This window comes from Myxine glutinosa, chromosome 5 (assembly GCF_964187855.1).
Source record: "Myxine glutinosa chromosome 5, kmMyxGlut1.1, whole genome shotgun sequence".
Taxonomy (NCBI): Eukaryota; Metazoa; Chordata; class Myxini; order Myxiniformes; family Myxinidae; genus Myxine; species Myxine glutinosa.
The window spans coordinates 195,562,460-195,574,812 of record NC_136265.1 but is presented as its reverse complement, the minus strand read 5'-3'; the positions used below and the strand labels follow the sequence as shown (position 1 = coordinate 195,574,812).

The window sequence follows — 12,353 nt, the reverse complement described above, 5'->3', positions numbered from 1 at the left end:
ACAAAGTGCAGATTCTCCAGGCTAATCCTGAGCATGCTCGTGTGATGACGTCTGATGGTCGTGAGACTACTGTCTCCGTTCGTCATCTTGCCCCTTGCGGGGTCGACGACCTTAGTAGGGAATCGGACGAACCGGTCGAACCCATCTATGAGACTATGACCTCTCCCGACGCTCCCATCGCCGATAGTCCACCGACACTCCCCCCGTCGAGACTGCCCGGGTCCGACGACTTGGCGTTATCCCCTTCATCACCCGACCCTGTTGACGCCTCTGACACCGGGGATACAGGGTTACGAGACGCCGTACCCGGGGAATTTCGAACGCGTGCTGGCAGAGAAATTCGCCGCCCGGCCCGCTACGGTTGGGCCGACTGATACTCCGCGCCCATGCTGACGCTCACTCGCTTTTAGCCACGCGGCCGTATAATTCTGACGGGGGGGGGGGGGGGTGAATGTAGTGAAATCGTATCCGTACTGAACCCGGGTGGGGATGCTCGCTGCTCGCTGTCATTGTTGTCCCCACTAGGGGCGTGACTATAAGACCCGTTGCTGTGTCAGTGCTCCGAGACTTCTCCCTTGTGACATGTTACATCGGTAGCCTCGTTAATGGTACGCCTTTATAGAATATCTAGCTTGCTTGCATTGACTGATATGAATGGCTTTATGAGATGTCGCATCGTATGCTTATTGTGTATTTCTACTTACAGGAATGATCTGATGATCTAAATGCAATTAAACCAAACCGTTGGACTAAAGTTGTGCGGACCTGAATGGTTTTCCACAACACTCATAATAGAGGTGGCACATACATACACACACACACACATACACATATATATACACATATATATACACATATATACATACACACACACACACACACACACACACACATATATATATATATATATATATACACACACACACACACACACACACACACACACACACACACACACACACACACACACACACACACACACACACACACACACACACACACACACACACACACACACACACTGACGAGACAAACACTTAACACAGCCACTGAGCTTGGGGGAAGTGCCGTCACTAACGTCACTTTCCGGGATACTCTGGGTAACATTGACGTCAAATGACGACGACAACGAAATGATGACGAGAGCGACGACAAAATCAAACAATGAGCGATTTATAGTGGAAAGCTACATCAATGTAATATTTTTTGCACAAGCCATTTCGGCAAACTCTTTTTTTTAAAGGTTTTTAATAGTAATGATAAATAATTACTTCACAATTTAAAAAGTCTAAAAACCTTTTCTTGCAAATGAAATCAGAGATGGGAGCAGAAGGACGATGTGTGTGCAAAGTTAAAGAGGAAAGAAGAAGAAGAAGAGTGGAGTATGGAATTCCCAAGCAGCAGTTCTGCAAGCAGAGCAGCATACAGGAATGTGTAAAACATGGGACATTCCCAGAGAGACCACCATGACTGTCTGATTTAGATTCAACACGACATGCCGATGTCGAGCCTGTAGCGGAGCAACCTGTACGGTGGGAGTCTGCAGGATATAGCTCGAAGCCTGTAGCGGAGCAACCTGCACGGTGGGAGTCTGCAGGATATAGCTCGAAGCCTGTAGCGGAGCAACCTGCACGGTGGGAGTCTGCAGGATATAGCTCGAAGCCTGTAGCGGAGGAACCTGCACGGTGGGAGTCTGCAGGATATGGCTCGAAGCCTGTAGCGGAGCAACCTGCACGGTGGGAGTCTGCAGGATATAGCTCGAAGCCTGTAGCGGAGCAACCTGCACGGTGGGAGTCTGCAGGATATGGCTCGAAGCCTGTAGCGGAGCAACCTGCACGGTGGGAGTCTGCAGGATATAGCTCGAAGCCTGTAGCGGAGCAACCTGTACGGTGGGAGTCTGCAGGATATGACTCGAAGCCTGTAGCGGAGCAACCTGCACGGTGGGAGTCTGCAGGATAAGACTCGAAGCCTGTAGCGGAGCAACCTGCACGGTGGGAGTCTGCAGGATATAGCTCGAAGCCTGTAGCGGAGCAACCTGTACGGTGGGAGTCTGCAGGATATGGCTCGAAGCCTGTAGCGGAGCAACCTGCACGGTGGAAGTCTGCAGGATATAGCTCGAAGCCTGGAGCGGAGCAACCTGCACGGTGGGAGTCTGCAGGATATGGCTCGAAGCCTGTAGCGGAGCAACCTGCACGGTGGGAGTCTGCAGGATATGGCTCGAAGCCTGTAGCGGAGCAACCTGCACGGTGGGAGTCTGCAGGATATAGCTCGAAGCCTGTAGCGGAGCAACCTGTTCGGTGGGAGTCTGCAGGATATAGCTCGAAGCCTGTAGCGGAGCAACCTGCACGGTGGGAGTCTGCAGGATATGACTCGAAGCCTGTAGCGGAGCAACCTGCACGGTGGGAGTCTGCAGGATATAGCTCGAAGCCTGTAGCGGAGCAACCTGTACGGTGGGAGTCTGCAGGATATGGCTCGAAGCCTGTAGCGGAGCAACCTGCACAGTGGGAGTCTGCAGGATATAGCTCGAAGCCTGTAGCGACGCAACCTGTACGGTGGGAGTCTGCAGGATATGGCTCGAAGCCTGTAGCGGAGCAACCTGCACGGTGGGAGTCTGCAGGATATAGCTCGAAGCCTGGAGCGGAGCAACCTGCACGGTGGGAGTCTGCAGGATATGGCTCGAAGCCTGTAGCAGAGCAACCTGTATGGTGGGAGTCTGCAGGATATGGCTCAAAGCTTGTAGCGGAGCAACCTGTATGGTGGGAGTCTGCAGGATATGGCTCGAAGCCTGTAGCTGAGCAACCTGTACGGCGGGACTCTGCAGGATATGGCTCGAAGCCTTAGCGGAGCAACCTGTATGGTGGGAGTCTGCAGGATATGGCTCGAAGCCTGCAGCTGAGCAACCCGTACAGTGGGAGTCTGCAGGATATGGCTCGAAGCCTGCAGACGAGCAACCTGTATGGTGGGAGTCTGCAGGATATAGTTCGAAGCATGTAGCAGAGCAACCTGTATGGTGGGAGTCTGCAGGATATGGCTCGAAGTCTGTAGCTGAGCAACCCGTACGGTGGGAGTCTGCAGGATATGGCTCGAAGCCTGTAGCGGAGCAACTTGTACGGTGGGAGTCTGCAGGATATGGCTCGCAGCCTGTAGCGGGGCAACTTGTACAGTGGGAGTATGCAGGATATGGCTCGAAGCCTGCAGCAGAGCAACCTGTATGGTGGGAGTCTGCAGGATATGGCTCGAAGCCTGTAGCGGAGCAACCCGTACGGTGGAAGTCTGCAGGATATGGCTCGAAGCCTGTAGCTGAGCAACCCGTACGGTGGGAGTCTGCAGGATATGGCTCAAAGCCTGCAAAGGAGCAACCTGTACGGTGGGAGTCTGCAGGATATGGCTCCAAGCCTGTAGCGGAGCAACCTGTACGGTGGGAGTCTGCAGGATATGGCTCGAAGCCTGTAGCTGAGCAACCCGTACGGTGGGAGTCTGCAGGATATGGCTCGAAGCCTGTAGCGGAGCAACTTGTATGGTGGGAGTCTGCAGGATATGGCTCGAAGCCTGTAGCGGAGTAACTTGTACGGTGGGAGTCTGCAGGATATGGCTCGAAGCCTGCAGCAGAGCAACCTGTATGGTGGGAGTCTGCAGGATATGGCTCGAAGCCTGTAGCGGAGCAACCCATATGGTGGGAGTCTGCAGGATATGGCTCGAAGCCTGTATCTGAGCAACCCGTACGGTGGGAGTCTGCAGGATATGGCTCGAAGCCTGCAAAGGAGCAACCTGTACGGTGGGAGTCTGCAGGATATGGCTCGAAGGCTGTAGCGGAGCAACCTGTACGGTGGGAGTCTGCAGGATATGGCTCGAAGCCTGTAGCTGAGCAACACGTATGGTGGGAGTCTGCAGGATATGGCTCGAAGCCTGTAGCGGAGCAACTTGTACGGTGGGAGTCTGCAGGATATGGCTCGAAGCCTGTAGTGGAGCAACTTGTAGGTGGGAGTCTGCAGGATATGGCTCGAAGCCTGTAGCGGAGCAACCTGTACGGTGGGAGTCTGCAGGATATGGCTCGAAGCCTGTAGCTGAGCAACCCGTACGGTGGGAGTCTGCAGGATATGGCTCGAAGCCTGTAGCGGAGCAACTTGTACGGTGGGAGTCTGCAGGATATGGCTCGAAGCCTGTAGCGGAGCAACTTGTAGGTGGGAGTCTGCAGGATATGGCTCGAAGCCTGTAGCTGAGCAACCCGTAAGGTGGGAGTCTGCAGGATATGGCTCGACACAAACGGTACAGCCTACTCGCCTTCGAGTCATCTCGTCTGGGTTTGAATCCAGAACCCATAGTAAACTGTCAGGGTGGTTCTTCACTTTCAGTCCTGCCACTGCCAGTCGAATTCCAGGCCTGGCCAGTTGGTTCATCAAACGTTTAGGCCAAGAGTGCACGCTAAACGAGCCAGCTGATCCCAACTTCATTGGAAATGGTGGAAATTGGACAAAGCAGCGACTCAATCCTATATGAACATCCTGAAACACCATGCTGAGGAAAACAAATTGTCTTAAGTTGTGTCCAGTTTGTACCGATGCGCAGAAGTTCAATGGCGAACCTCACCCTCACAGAGCTGGACATGAACAGCCGTTAAAATAGGAACAAGAAAGAGCAATCGGAGGCTGCAGACTCTCATCAGGACATGTTTGTGTGGTGTATTTTCTGTGGTGTTTATTGGCTGCTGTACTTGTGTGGCTTCATGACGAAGTAGATTTATGTTCAATCCAATATGGCTACCAAACCACGTGACCGATGACGTCAAAGATTTAATTCTCCCATACCATTTTTGTGGAGATCACGCTCAAGAAATTTCAAACGGATAGGAGAAAGGGATATTATCGGATCAAGGGATTGGTGGAAATAGGATACTGAAGAGCAGGGCTCTTGCTTGAGACGGACGAAGTGATGGGCAAGACACAAACTCGTCCGAGAAGATGTTTATTGTAAAAACCAACTCGGGAACTCTCTCAAGCCCGTTTATCGGGCTGCATATATATCACAACCAGAAAGCACAACCGAAACCGAAAGCCCCGCCTCTCAGGCGAGGCGCACTTTGGTGGTCACGTGACCGACAGGTGCAAAGGATTATACCCGCACGCGTGGCACGCTTTGGTGGTCACTTGACCGGCCACCCCGGCGCCGTGGTTTGCCCGCCGGTTACGTCACCGGCTGGAGCAAGGAGATTCTGTTGCTGGTCTCGCTTGGGGGACCCATGGGTCGCTACACACGCCCCCCCAGAATGGACTTGATCCAGGAAGGTCAACCTGAGGGGGGCCCGGATGACCCGACCGAACCGACCCCTGGCCAGTCGCGGGGGGGGGGGGGGTCCGGTGTGGTGGCGGGTGGGGGGGGGTGCAGTGGACGGGGGGGCGGCCGAGGGGCCGGGCAAGTCCTCGGGGGAGGCTGCCGAGGTTCCTCGCGGGCCTCCCGAGGTTGCAGTTCGCGGGTGCAGTGCCGAGAAGGCTCGAGCGGTGCACGCGAAAAGCGGGTGAGCCAACCGAGGGGCTGGTCAAGGCCCCGGGGGAGGCTGCCGAGGTTCCACGCGGGCCTCCCGAGGATGCAGGGTCGGAGAAGTAGTTGCGGTTGTAGGTGTAGGTGTGCGAGGGTGACGAAGCGGCCGTGCCGTGAACGTCAGCGCGCGCGAAGGTGACGAAACAGCCGTGCCGCGAACGTCAGTGCGCGCGAAGGTGACGAAGCAGCCGTTCCGCCAACGTCAGTGCGCGCGAAGGTGACGAAGCAGCCGTGCCTTCGGAGGGTCTTGGAAGAGGTTCGCCCCTCCGGTCGTAGAGGAGGAGCCGAGCACGGTGCGCGAACCTCATAGTCATGGCCGTCGTCGTTACCGAAACTCCGGCATGTCGAAACCGCGGTCGAAACTGCGCCCGAAGCCGTGCGGGAGAAGCCGGCGTCACCAGCCTAGGTGGCTTCCCTGGCTAGGGCGCGCTTGCCGTGTCCGTTCGCAGCCCCCGAATCCGTTCGGGGGCAGTCGGGGTCACCAGTGAAGAGCAGGGCTCTTGCTTGAGACGGACGAAGTGACGGGCACGACACAAACTCGTCCGAGAAGATGTTTATTGTAAAAACCAACTCGGGAACTCTCTCTATAAAGCCCGTTTATCCTGCTGCATATATATCACAACCAGAAAGTACAACCGAAACCGAAAGCCCCGCCTCTCAGGCGAGGCGCGCTTTGGTGGTCACGTGACCGACAGGTGCAAAGGATTATAACCGCACGCGCGGCACGCTTTGGTGGTCACGTGCCCGGCCACCCCAACGCCGTGGTTTGCCCGCCGGTTACGTCACCGGCTGGAGCAAGGAGATTCTGTTGCTGGTCTCGCTTGGGGGACCCATGGGTCGCTACAATATGACAAACCAAACAGGCCTTGAGGTTAAAATAACATTTGAACCTCCTGTATGTTTTGTTTAACCTGTGGTTTTCAATCCTGTGTATTATGTTTTCAATCCCCAAATCCTGTGGTAGGATGTTAAGTATCTACTGTGGATACCTTATTCCTTCAAACAGCCAATGAGGAAACAGCAGGAGTGAAAATGGTGGGCCTGTCGACGTAAGCCTTGCTCTATCTACGTGGGCCATGGATAGCTAATGGCTACAGGCTCGATGTAGGCCGTGCTCTATCTACATGGGCCATGGATAGCTAATGGCTACAGGCTCGATGTAGGCCGTGCTCTATCTACATGGGCCATGGATAGCTAATGGCTACAGACTCGACGTAGGCCGTGCTCTATCTACATGGGCCATGGATAGCTAATGGCTACAGGCTCGATGGAGGCCGTGCTATATCTACATGGGCCATGGATAGCTAATGGCTACAGACTCGACGTAGGCCTTACTCTATCTACATGGGCCATGGATAGCTAATGGCTACAGGCTCGACCTAGGCCATACTATATCTACATGGGCCATGGATAGCTAATGGCTACAGATTCGACGTAGGCCTTGCTCTATCTACATGGGCCTTGGATAGCTAATGACTACAGGCTCGACGTAGGCCATGCGATATCTACATGGGCCATGGATAGCTAATGAATACAGACTCGACGTAGGCCTTGCTCTATCTACATGGGCCATGGATAGCTAATGACTACAGACTCGACGTAGGCCGTGCTCTATCTACATGGGCCATGGATAGCTAATGGCTACAGACTCGACGTAGGCCGTGCTCTATCTACATGGGCCATGGATAGCTAATGGCTACAGGCTCGATGTAGGCCGTGCTCTATCTACATGGGCCATGGATAGCTAATGGCTACAGACTCGACGTAGGCCGTGCTCTATCTACATGGGCCATGGATAGCTAATGGCTACAGGCTCGATGTAGGCCGTGCTATATCTACATGGGCCATGGATAGCTAATGGCTACAGGCTCGACCTAGGCCTTGCTCTATATACATGGGCCTTGGATAGCTAATGACTGCAGGCTCGACCTAGGCCTTGCTCTGTCTACATGGGCCTTGGATAGCTAATGGCTACAGACTCGACGTAGGCCTTGCTCTATCTACATGGGCCATGGATAGCTAATGGCTACAGACTCGACGTAGGCCTTGCTATATCTACATGGGCCTTGGATAGCTAATGGCTACAGACTCGACGTAGGCCTTGCTCTATCTACATGGGCCTGGGATAGCTAATGGCTACAGACTCGACGTAGGCCTTGCTCTATCTACATGGACCATGGATAGCTCATGGCTACAGACTCAACGTAGGCCTTGCTCTATCTACATGGGCCTTGGATAGCTAATGGCTACAGACTCAACGTAGGCCTTGCTCTATCTACATGGGCCATGGATAGCTAATGGCTACAGACTCGACGTAGGCCTTGCTATATCTACATGGGCCTTGGATAGCTAATGGCTACAGACTCGACGTAGGCCTTGCCTCTATCTACATGGGCCTTGGATAGCTAATGGCTACAGACTCGACGTAGGCCTTGCTCTATCTACATGGGCCATGGATAGCTCATGGCTACAGACTCAACGTAGGCCTTGCTCTATCTACATGGGCCATGGATAGCTAATGACTTCAGACTCAATGTAGGCCTTGCTCTATCTACATGGGCCATGGATAGCTAATGACTACAGACTCAACGTAGGCCTTGCTCTATCTACGTGGGCCTTGGATAGCTAATGGCTACAGACTCAACGCCAGAGATGAGATAATGACAGACTCGGCATGTCACACGGGAGGGCACGAAGGGGACCCCGAGTCGACCATTTATCAAAACAACTTCATCGATTGTATTTTTCTTCACTATCTGCGTGCCGGTCACTTTTGAGTTTAGGGAAGAACAATAACTTTACCTTCAGCCAGTTGGTAAGCGAATGGATGAAAACTACTTCATACAAAACAAGGTGCTCATCATTTCAAATCAGATAATATACAGAGTTGGTTGGTCAAGAATTTGTTTCTAGGAAAAAAGTTTTGTGATTTGAAAAATATTTATAAATTAAGCATTTTAATTGATATTTACATTTTACAAATTAGCATAAATCATTACCTCCACCACCAAAGGTGGAGGGAAGTTATGTTTTCACCCCTGTCTGTCTGTTTGTTTGTCTGTGTGTTAATTTGTGAACAAAATATCTCAAAAATATGTGGACGGATTCGGACGAAATTTGGCAGAGATGTAGCGTATGTGACAATGACGAAATGATTCGATTTTGGTGAAGATCTGAATATGGAATCGGATATGAAACATGTTTGGCTGGTATACCACTTCACCTATGATGTCATCATTGTCAGGCTTTTGTTTCCCATTGGGAGTACTTGACAATGTGCCAAGTTTCAAATTTTTCCATTCAGCGGTTTCTGAGAAATATTTTTTTAATTATTTGCTTTTAATCCAAGATGGCTGCCATACCACGTGACCTATGACGTCACAATTATCATAAAAACATTCTGCATAGGTGTCACTCCTACCCTGAAAGTTTCGTCTCAGTCAGACATATGGTTGCTGAGAAAAACGAGGTTTAGCCCGTACAGACAGACGGACGGACGGACAACACGAAACCATAATGCCTCCGGCGACTTTGGCGGCGGAGGCATAAAAAACCGCTGCTTGCCATTGCTATCCCCTCATCACTACCTGTCCTCACAACCGCTCACCACTCACTGCGTGATCTTACTAACCCCTCATCAACGCATGCCTTTGCTACCCCTTTACTACTGCCTGTACTCCCTCCCCTCTCATACAGTATTCAAAAGTGCAACAAACGCAGAGGGGGCACCGAAGACACCCCATGCAGGGATGTCATTTAATCTAGGGCTGGTCCTGCCTCGAAGAGTAGGTGAGATATCATATGCACCCCGAACCAATTGTAAATTCCTGCCACCTTCAATTGAGCGTTGGGCCTGGCCAACCGGTTCAAGAAACGCTTAGGCCAATAACGTTCCCAAGAGGATGTGAATAACTAGGTCCATTAAATAATTGGTGGTGGTAGTAGTAGTAGTAGTAGTGATAGTAGTAGTGGTGGTAGTAGTAGTAGTGGTAGTAGTAGTAGTAGTGGTAGTAGTAGTAGTGGTAGTAGTAGTAGTGGTAGTAGTAGTAGTAGTAGTGGTAGTAGTAGTAGTAGTGGTAGTAGTGATAGTAGTAGTGGTGGTAGTAGTAGTAGTGGTAGTAGTAGTAGTAGTAGTAGTAGTGGTAGTAGTAGTAGTGGTAGTGATAGTAGTAGTAGTGGTAGTAGTAGTAGTAGTAGTAGTGGTAGAAGTAGTAGTGGTAGTAGTAGTAGTGGTGGTAGTAGTAGTAGTGGTAGTAGTAGTAGTAGTAGTAGTGATAGTAGTAGTGGTGGTAGTAGTAGTAGCGGTAGTAGTAGTAGTAGTAGTAGTGGTAGTAGTAGTAGTGGTAGTAGTAGTAGTAGTGGTGGTAGTAGTAGTAGTGGTAGTAGTAGTGGTAGTATTAGTAGCAGTAGTGATAGTAGTAGTAGTGGTAGTAGTAGTAGTAGTAGTAGTAGTAGTGGTAGTAGTAGTAGTGGTAGTAGTAGTAGTGGTGGTAGTAGTAGTAGTGGTAGTAGTAGTAGTAGTAGTAGTAGTGGTAGTAGTAGTAGTAGTAGTAGTAGTAGTGCTAGTAGTAGTGGTGGTAGTAGTAGTAGTGGTAGTAGTAGTAGTAGTAGTAGTGGTAGTAGTAGTAGTGGTAGTAGTAGTAGTAGTAGTGGTAGTAGTAGTAGTAGTAGTGGTAGTAGTAGTAGTGGTAGTGATAGTAGTAGTAGTGGTAGTAGTAGTAGTGGTAGTAGTAGTAGTGGTGGTAGTAGTAGTAGTGGTAGTAGTAGTAGTAGTAGTGATAGTAGTAGTGGTGGTAGTAGTAGTAGTGGTAGTAGTAGTAGTAGTGGTAGTAGTAGTAGTAGTGGTAGTAGTAGTAGAGGTAGTAGTAGTAGCGGTAGTAGTAGTAGTAGTAGTAGTGGTAGTAGTAGTAGTGGTAGTAGTAGTAGTAGTAGTGGTAGTAGTAGTGGTAGTATTAGTAGTAGTAGTAGCAGTGGTAGTAGTAGTAGTGGTAGTAGTAGTAGTAGTAGTAGTAGTGGTAATATTAGTAGTAGTAGTAGTAGTAGTAGTAGTAGTGGTAGTAGTAGTAGTGGTAGTATTAGTATTAGTAGTAGTGGTAGTAGTAGTAGTGGTAGTATTAGTAGTAGTAGTAGTAGTAGTGGTAGTGGTAGTAGTAGTAGTAGTGGTAGTAGTAGTAGTAGTGGTAGTAGTAGTGGTAGTATTAGTAGTAGTAGTATTAGTAGTAGTGGTAGTAGTAGTGGTAGTATTAGTAGTAGTAGTAGTAGTGGTAGTATTAGTAGTAGTAGTAGTAGTGGTAGTAGTGGTAGTAGTAGTAGTAGTAGTAGTGGTAGTAGTAGTGGTAGTATTAGTAGTAGTAGTAGTAGTGGTAGTATTAGTAGTAGTAGTGGTAGTAGTAGTGGTAGCATTAGTAGTAGCAGTAGTAGTAGTAGTAGTGGTAGTAGTGGTAGTAGTAGTAGTAGTGGTAGTAGTAGTAGTAGTGGTAGTAGTAGTGGTAGTATTAGTAGTAGTAGTGGTAGTAGTAGTAGTGGTGGTAGTAGTAGTGGTAGTATTAGTAGTAGTAGTAGTGGTAGTAGTAGTAGTGGTAGTAGTAGTAGTAGTAGTAGTAGTAGTGGTAATAGTAGTAGTAGTAGTAGTAGTAGTAGTAGTAGTAGTAGTAGTAATAATAATAGTAGTAGTAGTAGTAGTAGTAGTAGTAGTGGTAGTAGTGGTAGTAGTAGTAGTAGTAGTAGTATTATTAGTAGTAGTAGTAGTAGTAGTAGTAGTAGTATACAGTTTGAAACCCTTAGTAACTGCCATCTTTGTCAAAACAATTGTGCAACTCACTCTTCAAGTTTCCGGTCATATTGCTACATTGCACAATGAGCAAACATACTGGGCCAGTGAACATACGTAGCTGAGAGTGGTGAATATAAACCATTTGGCTATGATGGAGAACTTTGCAATGTGTTTCGGAAGCTTTTCCATAAATTCCAGCACTTGGGCACACCGTTCCCTTTGATGGAAGGGCCTCACACAACAACATACTCGAAAGAAAACATTCATTCAAAACCAATTGCTCCCGAAATGTATGAACTTTTTTTTTACCCAATCATGTACTTATACAAAGCTTTCATCTTGGTTTCAATTCAAATGTGAAGAGAAAAGGGTGATGATAAGAGGAGACCAAATAAGGCCAGACATGAAAACATGTATCCTGAAAAGACATAGATATCTTTGCAGACATACCTCTTAGAAAACATAACTTCAACCGACTCCTATTTTATTGCTTCTCTGAGGTTTCCTTTTATACCTTATCTTATAAAAGGTCCTAAAATGATAAGCAGTGAGATGTGTGGCTAGCTTCAGTGGCATACCGTGAGGTGTTGAAACAGCCAGGCTCTCATGATGTTCGTAGCAACCTTGGGGAAGATGCCACGCTTCTTGTCATTGCGTCGATCCCTCTCGGGTTCATCATCATCCCCGGTGCCCTCAGACGCTGCGCTGTTATCCAGTCCATCACCTGGATACCAAGCCACAGTGAAACGGATTCACAATGAAAACCCATCGAGTACCTGCGGTGGGGGTGCCAGGCCTAAAACAAGGCTCTGGTGTTTCAGAATAGTCTGAAAAAGCCACTGACTTAGGAAACCGCTCATTGGATTTCGTTGCAATAAATGGATTTTGCAGTAAGAGGCTAAAAGCTCTGATTGGAATTGAAAGAGGGCCATGGGGACACGCGTGAGCATGGACGTATACGAATTAACAACCGTAAACGAAGTCAACTCTTTTCTGGGGAAGTGTGAGAAGCACCGACACAATAGGTATTCTTGCTCTCGAATCT

At 49.4% G+C, this 12,353-nt stretch overlaps 2 protein-coding genes across 3 annotated transcripts in view; one reads left to right on the top strand and one right to left on the bottom strand.

The window, feature by feature from the left end:
* The window catches only part of LOC137426536 (homeobox protein Meis1), a 214,203-nt gene that overhangs the window by 64,386 nt on the left and 137,464 nt on the right, over positions 1-12,353 (bottom strand). For both annotated transcript variants that reach the window (XM_068115151.2, XM_078779323.1), the window contains exon 8: positions 11,887-12,032. In XM_068115151.2, the coding sequence (XP_067971252.1) occupies positions 11,887-12,032 (146 nt within the window). The remainder of the gene's footprint in view (positions 1-11,886; positions 12,033-12,353) is intronic.
* Positions 7,999-11,395, top strand: LOC144891984 (uncharacterized). The gene is made up of 2 exons (XM_078777111.1): positions 7,999-8,015; positions 9,478-11,395. The coding sequence occupies exons 1-2, from the start codon at positions 7,999-8,001 to the stop codon at positions 11,393-11,395; spliced, it is 1,935 nt and encodes a 644-aa protein (XP_078633237.1).